At 45.3% G+C, this 14,522-nt stretch overlaps 1 protein-coding gene across 4 annotated transcripts in view; it reads left to right on the forward strand.

Moving 5' to 3' along the window:
• Positions 1-10,448, forward strand: part of LOC110517149 (A-kinase anchor protein 13) — a 72,223-nt gene extending 61,775 nt beyond the window's left edge. For all 4 annotated transcript variants that reach the window (XM_036963894.1, XM_036963897.1, XM_036963895.1 and 1 more), the window contains one exon: positions 9,503-10,448. In XM_036963894.1, the coding sequence (XP_036819789.1) occupies positions 9,503-9,552 (50 nt within the window). In that variant the 3' untranslated portion in view covers positions 9,553-10,448. The remainder of the gene's footprint in view (positions 1-9,502) is intronic.
• The last annotated feature ends 4,074 nt before the right edge of the window (positions 10,449-14,522 follow it).

Genomic DNA, 14,522 nt, shown 5'->3' on the forward strand with positions numbered 1-14,522 from the left:
ACACTACAGTGTTGAGACAGGGAGGACAGTCAGCAGGTATAACTACAGTGTTGAGACAGGGAGGACAGTCACCAGGTATAACTACAGTGTTGAGACAGGGAGGACAGTCAGCAGGCATAACTACACTACACTGTTGAGACAGGGAGGACAGTCAGCAGGTATAACTACACTACAGTGTTGAGACAGGGAGGACAGTCAGCAGGTATAACTACACTGTTGAGACAGGGAGGACAGTCAGCAGGTATAACTACAGTGTTGAGACAGGGAGGACAGTCAGCAGGTATAACTACAGTGTTGAGACAGGGAGGACAGTCAGCAGGTATAACTACACTACAGTGTTGAGACAGGGAGGACAGTCAGCAGGTATAACTACAGTGTTGAGACAGGGAGGACAGTCAGCAGGTATAACTACAGTGTTGAGACAGGGAGGACAGTCAGCAGGTATAACTACAGTGTTGAGACAGGGAGGACAGTCAGCAGGTATAACTACACTACAGTGTTGAGACAGGGAGGACAGTCAGCAGGTATAACTACACTACAGTGTTGAGAGGGAGGACAGTCAGCAGGTATAACTACAGTGTTGAGACAGGGAGGACAGTCAGCAGGTATAACTACAGTGTTGAGACAGGGAGGACAGTCAGCAGGTATAACTACAGTGTTGAGACAGGGAGGACAGTCAGCAGGTATAACTACAGTGTTGAGACAGGGAGGACAGTCAGCAGGTATAACTACAGTGTTGAGACAGGGAGGACAGTCAGCAGGTATAACCACACTACAGTGTTGAGACAGGGAGGACAGTCAGCAGGTATAACTACAGTGTTGAGACAGGGAGGACAGTCAGCAGGTATAACTACAGTGTTGAGACAGGGAGGACAGTCATCAGGTATAACTACAGTGTTGAGACAGGGAGGACAGTCAGCAGGTATAACTACAGTGTTGAGACAGGGAGGACAGTCACCAGGTATAACTACAGTGTTGAGACAGGGAGGACAGTCAGCAGGTATAACTACAGTGTTGAGACAGGGAGGACAGTCAGCAGGTATAACTACAGTGTTGGGACAGGGAGGACAGTCAGCAGGTATAACTACACTACAGTGTTGAGACAGGGAGGACAGTCAGCAGGTATAACTACACTACAGTGTTGAGACAGGGAGGACAGTCAGCAGGTATAACTACAGTGTTGAGACAGGGAGGACAGTCAGCAGGTATAACTACAGTGTTGAGACAGGGAGGACAGTCAGCAGGTATAACTACAGTGTTGAGACAGGGAGGACAGTCAGCAGGTATAACTACACTACAGTGTTGAGACAGGGAGGACAGTCAGCAGGTATAAATACAGTGTTGAGACAGGGAGGACAGTCACCAGGTATAACTACAGTGTTGAGACAGGGAGGACAGTCAGCAGGTATAACTACACTACAGTGTTGAGACAGGGAGGACAGTCAGCAGGTATAACTACAGTGTTGAGACAGGGAGGACAGTCAGCAGGCATAACTACAGTGTTGAGACAGGGAGGACAGTCAGCAGGTATAACTACACTACAGTGTTGAGACAGGGAGGACAGTCAGCAGGTATAACTACAGTGTTTAGACAGGGAGGACAGTCAGCAGGTATAACTACAGTGTTGAGACAGGGAGGACAGTCAGCAGGTATAACTACAGTGTTGAGACAGGGAGGACAGTCAGCAGGTATAACTACACTACAGTGTTGAGACAGGGAAGACAGTCAGCAGGTATAACTACAGTGTTGAGACAGGGAGGACAGTCAGCAGGTATAACTACACTAGAGTGTTGGGACAGGGAGGACAGTCAGCAGGTATAACTACAGTGTTGAGACAGGGAGGACAGTCACCAGGTATAACTACAGTGTTGAGACAGGGAGGACAGTCAGCAGGTATAACTACACTACAGTGCTGAGACAGGGAGGACAGTCAGCAGGTATAACTACACTACAGTGTTGAGACAGGGAGGACAGTCAGCAGGTATAACTACAGTGTTGAGACAGGGAGGACAGTCACCAGGTATAACTACAGTGTTGAGACAGGGAGGACAGTAAGCAGGTATAACTACACTACAGTGTTGGGACAGGGAGGACAGTCAGCAGGTATAACCACACTACAGTGTTGGGACAGGGAGGACAGTCAGCAGGTATAACTACAGTGTTGAGACAGGGAGGACAGTCAGCAGGTATAACTACAGTGTTGAGACAGGGAGGACAGTCAGCAGGTATAACTACACTACAGTGTTGAGACAGGGAGGACAGTCAGCAGGTATAACTACAGTGTTGAGACAGGGAGGACAGTCAGCAGGTATAACTACAGTGTTGAGACAGGGAGGACAGTCAGCAGGTATAACTACAGTGTTGAGACAGGGAGGACAGTCAGCAGGTATAACTACAGTGTTGAGACAGGGAGGACAGTCAGCAGGTATAACTACAGTGTTGAGACAGGGAGGACAGTCAGCAGGTATAACTACACTACAGTGTTGAGACAGGGAGGACAGTCAGCAGGTATAACCACACTACAGTGTTGAGACAGGGAGGACAGTCAGCAGGTATAACTACAGTGTTGAGACAGGGAGGACAGTCAGCAGGTATAACTACACTACAGTGTTGAGACAGGGAGGACAGTCAGCAGGTATAACTACAGTGTTGAGACAGGGAGGACAGTCAGCAGGTATAACTACAGTGTTGAGACAGGGAGGACAGTCAGCAGGTATAACTACACTACAGTGTTGAGACAGGGAGGACAGTCAGCAGGTATAACTACAGTGTTGAGACAGGGAGGACAGTCAGCAGGTATAACTAGAGTGTTGAGACAGGGAGGACAGTCAGCAGGTATAACTACAGTGTTGAGACAGGGAGGACAGTCAGCAGGCATAACTACAGTGTTGAGACAGGGAGGACAGTCACCAGGTATAACTACAGTGTTGAGACAGGAAGGACAGTCAGCAGGTATAACTACAGTGTTGAGACAGGGAGGACAGTCACCAGGTATAACTACAGTGTTGAGACAGGGAGGACAGTCAGCAGGTATAACTACACTACAGTGTTGAGACAGGGAGGACAGTCAGCAGGTATAACTACAGTGTTGAGACAGGGAGGACAGTCAGCAGGTATAACTACAGTGTTGAGACAGGGAGGACAGTCAGCAGGTATAACTACAGTGTTGAGACAGGGAGGACAGTCAGCAGGTATAACTACACTACAGTTTTGAGACAGGGAGGACAGTCAGCAGGTATAACTACAGTGTTGAGACAGGGAGGACAGTCAGCAGGTATAACTAAAGTGTTGAGACAGGGAGGACAGTCAGCAGGTATAACTACACTACAGTTTTGAGACAGGGAGGACAGTCAGCAGGTATAACTACAGTGTTGGGACAGGGAGGACAGTCAGCAGGTATAACTACAGTGTTGAGACAGGGAGGACAGTCACCAGGTATAACTACACTACAGTGTTGAGACAGGGAGGACAGTCAGCAGGTATAACTACAGTGTTGAGACAGGGAGGACAGTCAGCAGGTATAACTACAGTGTTGAGACAGGGAGGACAGTCAGCAGGTATAACTACAGTGTTGGGACAGGGAGGACAGTCAGCAGGTATAACTACAGTGTTGAGACAGGGAGGACAGTCACCAGGTATAACTACACTACAGTGTTGAGACAGGGAGGACAGTCAGCAGGTATAACTACAGTGTTGAGACAGGGAGGACAGTCAGCAGGTATAACTACACTACAGTGTTGAGACAGGGAGGACAGTCAGCAGGTATAACTACAGTGTTGAGACAGGGAGGACAGTCAGCAGGTATAACTACACTACAGTGTTGGGACAGGGAGGACAGTCAGCAGGTATAACTACACTACAGTGTTGAGACAGGGAGGACAGTCAGCAGGTATAACTACAGTGTTGAGACAGGGAGGACAGTCAGCAGGTATAACTACACTACAGTGTTGGGACAGGGAGGACAGTCAGCAGGTATAACCACACTACAGTGTTGGGACAGGGAGGACAGTCAGCAGGTATAACTACAGTGTTGAGACAGGGAGGACAGTCAGCAGGTATAACTACACTACAGTGTTGAGACAGGGAGGACAGTCAGCAGGTATAACTACAGTGTTGAGACAGGGAGGACAGTCAGCAGGTATAACTACACTACAGTGTTGAGACAGGGAGGACAGTCAGCAGGTATAACTACAGTGTTGAGACAGGGAGGACAGTCAGCAGGTATAACTACAGTGTTGAGACAGGGAGGACAGTCAGCAGGTATAACTACACTACAGTGTTGAGACAGGGAGGACAGTCACCAGGTATAACTACAGTGTTGAGAAAGGGAGGACAGTCAGGAGGTATAACTACAGTGTTGAGACAGGGAGGACAGTCAGCAGGTATAACCACACTACAGTGTTGAGACAGGGAGGACAGTCAGCAGGTATAACTACACTACAGTGTTGAGACAGGGAGGACAGTCAGCAGGTATAACTACAGTGTTGAGACAGGGAGGACAGTCAGCAGGTATAACTACAGTGTTGAGACAGGGAGGACAGTCAGCAGGTATAACTACAGTGTTGAGACAGGGAGGACAGTCAGCAGGTATAACTACAGTGTTGAGACAGGGAGGACAGTCAGCAGGTATAACTACAGTGTTGAGACAGGGTGGACAGTCAGCAGGTATAACTACACTACAGTGTTGAGACAGGGAGGACAGTCAGCAGGTATAACCACACTACAGTGATGAGACAGGGAGGACAGTCACCAGGTATAACCACACTACAGTGTTGGGACAGGGAGGACAGTCAGCAGGTATAACCACACTACAGTGTTGGGACAGGGAGGACAGTCAGCAGGTATAACTACAGTGTTGAGACAGGGAGGACAGTCAGCAGGTATAACTACAGTGTTGAGACAGGGAGGACAGTCAGCAGGTATAACTACACTACAGTGTTGAGACAGGGAGGCCAGTCAGCAGGTATAACTACAGTGTTGGGACAGGGAGGACAGTCAGCAGGTATAACTACAGTGTTGAGACAGGGAGGCCAGTCAGCAGGTATAACTACAGTGTTGAGACAGGGAGGACAGTCAGCAGGTATAACTACACTACAGTGTTGAGACAGGGAGGACAGTCAGCAGGTATAACTACAGTGTTGAGACAGGGAGGCCAGTCAGCAGGTATAACTACAGTTTTGGGACAGGGAGGACAGTCAGCAGGTATAACTACAGTGTTGAGACAGGGAGGAGAGTCAGCAGGTATAACTACAGTGTTGGGACAGGGAGGACAGTCAGCAGGTATAACCACACTACAGTGTTGAGACAGGGAGGCCAGTCAGCAGGTATAACTACAGTGTTGGGACAGGGAGGCCAGTCAGCAGGTATAACTACACTACAGTGTTGAGACAGGGAGGACAGTCATCAGGTATAACTACAGTGTTGAGACAGGGAGGACAGTCAGCAGGTATAACTACAGTGTTGAGACAGGGAGGACAGTCAGCAGGTATAACTACAGTGTTGAGACAGGGAGGCCAGTCAGCAGGTATAACTACAGTGTTGAGACAGGGAGGCCAGTCAGCAGGTATAACTACAGTGTTGAGACAGGGAGGCCAGTCAGCAGGTATAACTACAGTGTTGAGACAGGGAGGCCAGTCAGCAGGTATAACTACACTACAGTGTTGAGACAGGGAGGACAGTCACCAGGTATAACTACACTACACTGTTGAGACAGGGAGGACAGTCAGCAGGTATAACTACAGTGTTGAGACAGGGAGGACAGTCAGCAGGTATAACTACAGTGTTGAGACAGGGAGGACAGTCAGCAGGTATAACTACACTACAGTGTTGAGACAGGGAGGACAGTCAGCAGGTATAACTACAGTGTTGAGACAGGGAGGCCAGTCAGCAGGTATAACTACAGTGTTGAGACAGGGAGGCCAGTCAGCAGGTATAACTACAGTGTTGGGACAGGGAGGACAGTCATCAGGTATAACTACAGTGTTGAGACAGGGAGGCCAGTCAGCAGGTATAACTACAGTGTTGGGACAGGGAGGACAGTCAGCAGGTATAACTACACTACAGTGTTGGGACAGGGAGGACAGTCAGCAGGTATAACTACAGTGTTGAGACAGGGAGGACAGTCACCAGGTATAACTACAGTGTTGAGACAGGGAGGACAGTCACCAGGTATAACTACACTACAGTGTTGAGACAGGGAGGACAGTCAGCAGGTATAACTACAGTGTTGAGACAGGGAGGACAGTCACCAGGTATAACTACACTACAGTGTTGAGACAGGGAGGCCAGTCAGCAGGTATAACTACAGTGTTGAGACAGGGAGGCCAGTCAGCAGGTATAACTACAGTGTTGAGACAGGGAGGCCAGTCAGCAGGTATAACTACAGTGTTGGGACAGGGAGGACAGTCAGCAGATATAACTACAGTGTTGAGACAGGGAGGACAGTCAGCAGGTATAACTACAGTGTTGAGACAGGGAGGACAGTCAGCAGGTATAACTACAGTGTTGAGACAGGGAGGACAGTCAGCAGGTATAACTACAGTACAGTGTTGGGACAGGGAGGCCAGTCAGCAGGCATAACTACAGTGTTGAGACAGGGAGGACAGTCAGCAGGTATAACTACACTACACTGTTGAGACAGGGAGGACAGTCACCAGGTATAACTACACTACAGTGTTGAGACAGGGAGGACAGTCAGCAGGTATAACTACAGTGTTGAGACAGGGAGGACAGTCAGCAGGTATAACTACACTACAGTGTTGAGACAGGGAGGACAGTCAGCAGGTATAACTACAGTGTTGGGACAGGGAGGACAGTCATCAGGTATAACCACACTACAGTGTTGGGACAGGGAGGACAGTCATCAGGTATAACTACAGTGTTGGGACAGGGAGGACAGTCACCAGGTATAACTACACTACAGTGTTGAGACAGGGAGGACAGTCAGCAGGTATAACCACACTACACTGTTGAGACAGGGAGGACAGTCAGCAGGTATAACTACAGTGTTGAGACAGGGAGGACAGTCAGCAGGTATAACCACACTACACTGTTGAGACAGGGAGGACAGTCAGCAGGTATAACTACAGTGTTGAGACAGGGAGGACAGTCAGCAGGTATAACTACAGTGTTGAGACAGGGAGGACAGTCAGCAGGTATAACTACACTACAGTGTTGAGACAGGGAGGACAGTCAGCAGGTATAACTACACTACAGTGTTGGGACAGGGAGGACAGTCAGCAGGTATAACTACAGTGTTGAGACAGGGAGGACAGTCAGCAGGTATAACTACACTACAGTGTTGAGACAGGGAGGACAGTCAGCAGGTATAACTACACTACACTGTTGAGACAGGGAGGACAGTCAGCAGGTATAACTACACTACAGTGTTGAGACAGGGAGGACAGTCACCAGGTATAACTACACTACACTGTTGAGACAGGGAGGACAGTCAGCAGGTATAACTACACTACAGTGTTGAGACAGGGAGGACAGTCAGCAGGTATAACTACAGTGTTGAGACAGGGAGGACAGTCAGCAGGTATAACTACAGTGTTGAGACAGGGAGGACAGTCAGCAGGTATAACTACACTACAGTGTTGAGACAGGGAGGACAGTCACCAGGTATAACTACAGTGTTGAGACAGGGAGGCCAGTCAGCAGGTATAACTACAGTGTTGAGACAGGGAGGACAGTCAGCAGGTATAACTACAGTGTTGAGACAGGGAGGACAGTCATCAGGTATAACTACAGTGTTGAGACAGGGAGGACAGTCACCAGGTATAACTACAGTGTTGAGACAGGGAGGACAGTCATCAGGTATAACTACACTACAGTGTTGGGACAGGGAGGACAGTCATCAGGTATAACTACAGTGTTGGGACAGGGAGGACAGTCAGCAGGTATAACTACAGTGTTGAGACAGGGAGGCCAGTCAGCAGGTATAACTACACTACAGTGTTGGGACAGGGAGGACAGTCAGCAGGTATAACTACAGTGTTGACACAGGGAGGACAGTCAGCAGGTATAACTACAGTGTTGAGACAGGGAGGACAGTCAGCAGGTATAACTACAGTGTTGAGACAGGGAGGACAGTCAGCAGGTATAACTACAGTGTTGAGACAGGGAGGCCAGTCAGCAGGTATAACTACAGTGTTGGGACAGGGAGGACAGTCATCAGGTATAACTACACTACACTGTTGAGACAGGGAGGACAGTCAGCAGGTATAACTACACTACAGTGTTGAGACAGGGAGGACAGTCAGCAGGTATAACTACAGTGTTGAGACAGGGAGGACAGTCAGCAGGTATAACTACAGTGTTGAGACAGGGAGGACAGTCAGCAGGTATAACTACACTACAGTGTTGAGACAGGGAGGACAGTCAGCAGGTATAACTACAGTGTTGAGACAGGGAGGACAGTCAGCAGGTATAACTACACTACAGTGTTGAGACAGGGAGGACAGTCAGCAGGTATAACTACACTACAGTGTTGGGACAGGGAGGACAGTCAGCAGGTATAACTACAGTGTTGAGACAGGGAGGACAGTCAGCAGGTATAACTACACTACAGTGTTGAGACAGGGAGGACAGTCAGCAGGTATAACTACACTACAGTGTTGAGACAGGGAGGACAGTCAGCAGGTATAACTACACTACAGTGTTGAGACAGGGAGGACAGTCAGCAGGTATAACTACAGTGTTGAGACAGGGAGGACAGTCAGCAGGTATAACTACACTACAGTAAAAAAGAAAGCATTAGAATGTTGTTGAGACCACAATCCAGTCCAGCTATTGGTTGTTGGGTCTGTGATCTGGGCTATTCTACTACAGTGTTGAGGCCACAATCCAGTCCAGTTATTGGTTGTTAGGTCTGTGGCCTGGGAAATTCTACTCCAGTGCCATGTCTTTATCTGCTGGGATCTGAGGGTTTTCCAAATGAATTACACAGGTTAAAAACAAAGTTGTCTTTATTGCTTATGTCTTCACACTGAGAGTTAATGCTTGGTGTGATCACCTTTGGCAACAATTGGAATACGATACCTCCATCTGTGTGTTACTCTTAGGGCGACATTTAAACATAGTTTTTGTCATTATTACTCAAGTTTAGTATATTTATTTGAGAGTCATTGGTGGACAGAAATATTCAGACCATGTCTCTGATTTTTACGCAAATTTAAAGCAGGACTGAGACTGGACCCATCAGGAACACTCAACAACTCTATCCCAGAGTTAGGTTTCAGAAGACTGCTCCCTTCATATTTTTCTGATCCTAACAAACTCCACAGTCCTTTCCGATGACAAGCATACCCATAACATGATGCTGCCACCACAATACTTGAAAATGTGATCCAATTGAATCAAATGTTTTAATCAAATGATTATTTAAAAAATGTTGTGCAGCAAAATGTGAAGACTGTACGAGGGGTGTGTAGACTTTCCCTAGGCAGTGTAAATACGACAGCGGTTTGATTGTAGTCTGTTTATCTGTTTGTCTCCGTAGATACCCAGCACCTAGAGCCTCCTATAGATGGAGAGATCTACTTCTGCTGAGGAGAACCCTCTTCATCTCCTGTCAATGCAACGTCCCTCTCACCAGCTGACTGGAAGGCCAAGTCCCCCCATCGTCAAACCCTCTAAGTCCTCACAAACAATTCCCAACTGACACACAATAGGAAGTGGAAGGTCTCTCGTCATGTGAGTCATAAGCTCCAGCTGCAATGTTCTGTCTCAGTGCTCACTACAGATTGGCTCCTGACTGTCACCTTCTCGAAAAATATAACAATAAGGAAACTGTTTCTATGTTAGATACTGTAGGTTAAAGATTGTCTATAACAATAAGGAAACTGTTTCTATGTTAGATACTGTAGGTTAAAGATTGTCTATAACAATAAGGACACTGCTTCTATGCTAGATACTGTAGGTTAAAGATTGTCTATAACAATAAGGAAACTGTTTCTATGCTAGATACTGTTGGTTAAAGATTGTCTATAACAATAAGGAAACTGCTTCTATGCTAGATACTGTAGGTTAAAGATTGTCTATAACAATAAGGAAACTGTTTCTATGCTAGATACTGTAGGTTAAAGACTGTCTATAACAATAAGGAAACTGTTTCTATGCTAGATACTGTTGGTTAAAGACTGTCTATAACAATAAGGACACTGCTTCTATGTTAGATACTGTGCTCCTGATGTGCTTGACATGTTGCAATAATCTCAATACATTTTACATGTGATGCTATTGATCACATGAATCATCTTTTCTGGTGCATGTCCAAGATCGATAATCAATATGTTGTTTATACAAATCAGTCTACACAATATTGATACTATATAGTCCCATAAGAATTGGAGAAAACTCAAAGACTGATGTCAGTTGATCGTTGTTGTGGTTCAATGTTTAAGAGCCACTTGTTACTAATAGCTGAAGAACCAGAGAACACATATGGAATCAACAATACGTTAAACAAATCAAAATATATTTTATATTTCAGATTCTTAAAAGTAGCCACCCATTGCCTTGATGACAGCTTTGCACACTCTTGGCCTTCTCTCAACCAGCTTCATGAGGTAGTCACCTGGATTTTAAAAAAATTAATAGGTGTGCCTTGATTAAAGTACATTTGTGGAATGTCTTTCCTTCTTAGGAATGGTATACAGAATATAGCCCTATTTGGTAAATGACCAAGTCCATATTATGGAAAGATCAGCTCAAATAAGCAAAGAGAAACGACAGCCCATCATTACTTTAAGATATGAAGGTCAGTCCGTACAAAAAAATGTCAAGAACTTTGAAAGTGCAGTCGCAAAAACCATCAAGTGCTCTGATAAAACTGCCTCATTAGGACCGCTACAAGAAAGGAAGACCCAGAGTTTCCTCTGCTGCAGAGGATAAGTACATTAGAGTTACCTCTACTGCAGAGGATAAGTACATTAGAGTTCACTGTACCTCAGATTGCAGCCTAAGTAAATGCTTCAAAGAGTTCAAGTAAGAGACACATCTCAACATCAACTGTTCAGAGGAGACTGTTTGAATCAGGCCTTCGTGGTCGAATTGATGCAAAGAAACCACTACTAAAGGACACCAATAGGAAGAAAAGACTTGCTGGGCCAAGAAACACGAGCAATGGACATTAGACCGGTGGGAATCTGTCCTTTGGTCTGATGAGTCCAAATTTGAAATGTTTGGTTCCAACCACCATGTCTTTGTGAGATGCAGAGTAGGTGAACGGATGATCTCCACATGTGTGGTTCCCACCTTGAAGCATGGAGGAGGAGGTGTGATGGTGCTTTGTTGGTGACACTGTCTGTGATTTATTTACAATTCAAGGCACACTAAGCCAGCATGGCTACCACAGCATTCTGCAGTGATACGCCATCCCATCTGGTTTGCGCTTAGTGGGACTATCATTTGTCTATCAACAGGACAATGACCCAAAACACACCTCCAGGCTGTGTAAGGGATATTTGACCAAGAAGGAGAGTGATGGAGTGCTACATCAGATGACCTGGCATCCACAATCACCTGACCTCAACCCAATTGAGATGGTTTGGGATGAGTTGGGCCGCAGAGTGATGGAAAAGCAGCCAACAAGTGCTCAGCATATGTGGGAACTCCTTCAAGAATGTTCCAGGTGAAGCTGGTTGAGAGAATGCCAAGAGTATGCAAAGCGGTCATCAAGGCCGGGTGGGTGGCTACTTTGAAGAATCTCAAATCTCAAATATATTTGTTATTTGTTTAAAACTTCTTAGGGCTAAGATCCCGTTAACGTGGTCGATATGACAACAGCCAGTGAAAGTGCAGGGCGCCAAATTCAAAACAACAGAAATCTCATAATTAAAATTCAAACGATTATGTTAGGTCAGAGCCAAGCAACAGAAAAACACAGCCATTTTCCAGGTAAAGAGTGGAGTCACAAAAATCTGAAATAGAGATAGAATTAATCACTAACCTTTGATGATCTTCATCAGATGACACTCATAAGACTTCATGGTAGACAATACATTTATGTTTTGTTCGATAAAAAAAAGTTCATATTTATATAAAAAAATCTCAGAGCGTTATGTTCAGTAGTTCCAAAAACATCCGGTGATATTGAAGAGAACATCAATTTACAGAAATACTCATTATAAATGTTGATGAAAATACAAGTGCTTTACAGCGAAAGCACCACAAACTATTATGTTAGGAGAATCTATTATGTTGAAGAATCTAAAATATGAAACATATTTTGATTTGTTTAACACTTTTTTTGGTTACTACATGATTCCATATGTGTTATTTCCTAGTTTTTATGTCTTCCCTCTTATTCTACAATGTAGAAAATAGTAAAAACTAAAAACCCTTGAATGAGTAGGTGTGTCCAAACTTTTGACTGGTAATGTATATTAATCCTTAACGTAACAACATGTCCAATCATGACGTCCGTCAGAATGGGGAATGCAAACAATTGTGCTAATGAATGCTAAACTTAATCATTTTCACCTGACAGTATATTTGACTTGTTAACCTTTCTTAGGGCTGCTCTGTCTGTCTGTCAATTTTATTTCATATGTGGGTTCATTGTCCCCAAGATGAGTATGAAATAATACAATATAATGAGTAGTCAGGAGTTAGTTCCTTATTCAATGAAATCAATAATTTAATAGAAACACAATGTGGACCCCTCAATGGGCTCTGGTTAAAACTAGTGCACTATGTAGGGAATAGGGTGCAATAGGGCTCTGGTCTAAAGTAGTGCACTATATAGGGAATAGGGTGCCATTGGGCTCTGGTCTAAAGTAGTGCACTATGTAGGGAATAGGGTTCCATATGGCTCTGGTCTAAAGTAGTGCACTATGTAGGGAATAGGGTGCCAAATGGCTCTGGTCTAAAGTAGTGCACTATATAGGGAATAGGGTACCATTTGGGACGCTTGTTTAGCTTTCAATATAAAGATGAAGTGCACAAAATACAACCCAACATCTTGTCAGGATGAACCACAGGTGGTTTTCGACCTCTGTCTTCGGGTTGAAAAGTTCCTGTAACTTTAATACACTGATCAGGGTTTACTGTTGAATATTCCCAGAATATTGAGGGAAGAAGGAATCAGCGATCCTCAGATCTCTGGAAAACCAGGGAATCAGCAATCCTCAGATTTATGGAAAACCAGGGAATCAGCGATCCTCAGATCTCTGGAAAAACAGGGAATTATTTTGAAAGTTACTGGAATTCTGCAACCCTGCTCTGTTTGGAAAGGAAAGACATGTTTTTAATTAAGGTACAGAAATGTTCTCTTTCTGAATAATGTCAAATAATAAAACTATGAATAAACAAATATGTAAAATAAAAAGACTGATGTAAAAGTCTGAATCATTTGTTTTAGTGTTGATCTGTGATTTATGTCAGCGTTTTATGATGAGACGTTATCTCTGATTCCCAGCTGTTTGGTGGAATGTCACGTAAAGTCATATTTCCCTCATAATAAAGAACTCTTATGGAAGTTCATCTGATTAAAATGTCTACTCAGTTACTTCTTCTACTGTTAGTTAGTGGGGATGGCAACGCTACCAATATAGTAGACAATGGCCCAGTTCCAGCCTGTAGTTAGTTAGTGGGGATGGTGATACTACCAATATAGTAGACAATGGCCCCGTTCCAGCCTGTTGTTAGTTAGTGGGGATGGTGATACTACCAATATAGTAGACAATGGCCCCGTTCCAGCCTGTTGTTAGTTAGTGGGGATGGTGATACTACCAATATAGTAGACAATGGCCCCGTTCCAGCCTGTTGCTAGTTAGTGGGGATGGTGATACTACCAATATAGTAGACAATGGCCCCGTTCCAGCCTGTTGCTAGTTAGTGGGGATGGTGATACTACCAATATAGTAGACAATGGCCCCGTTCCAGCCTGTTGTTAGTTAGTGGGGATGGTGATACTACCAATATAGTAGACAATGGCCCCGTTCCAGCCTGTTGTTAGTTAGTGGGGATGGTGATACTACCAATATAGTAGACAATGGCCCCGTTCCAGCCTGTTGTTAGTTAGTGGGGATGGTGATACTACCAGTATAGTAGACAATGGCCCCGTTCCAGCCTGTTGTTAGTTAGTGGGGATGGTGATACTACCAATACCAGAGGGGGTTGTGGGACATATTAACACATTATTCAGTGTGTGTCTGTGTGTGGTGACAGGCAGAGGGGGTTGTGGGACATCTTAACACATTCAGTGTGTGTCTGTGTGTGGTGACAGGCAGAGGGGGTTGTGGGACATCTTAACACATTATTCAGTGTGTGTCTGTGTGTGGTGACAGGCAGAGGGGGTTGTGGGACATCTTAACACATTATTCAGTGTGTGTCTGTGTGTGGTGACAGGCAGAGGGGGTTGTGGGACATCTTAACACATTATTCAGTGTGTGTCTGTGTGTGGTGACAGGCAGAGGGGGTTGTGGGACATCTTAACACATTATTCAGTGTGTGTCTGTGTGTGGTGACAGGCAGAGGGGGTTGTGGGACATCTTAACACATTCAGTGTGTGTCTG

Source organism: Oncorhynchus mykiss, chromosome 26 (assembly GCF_013265735.2).
Source record: "Oncorhynchus mykiss isolate Arlee chromosome 26, USDA_OmykA_1.1, whole genome shotgun sequence".
NCBI classification, from domain to species: Eukaryota; Metazoa; Chordata; class Actinopteri; order Salmoniformes; family Salmonidae; genus Oncorhynchus; species Oncorhynchus mykiss.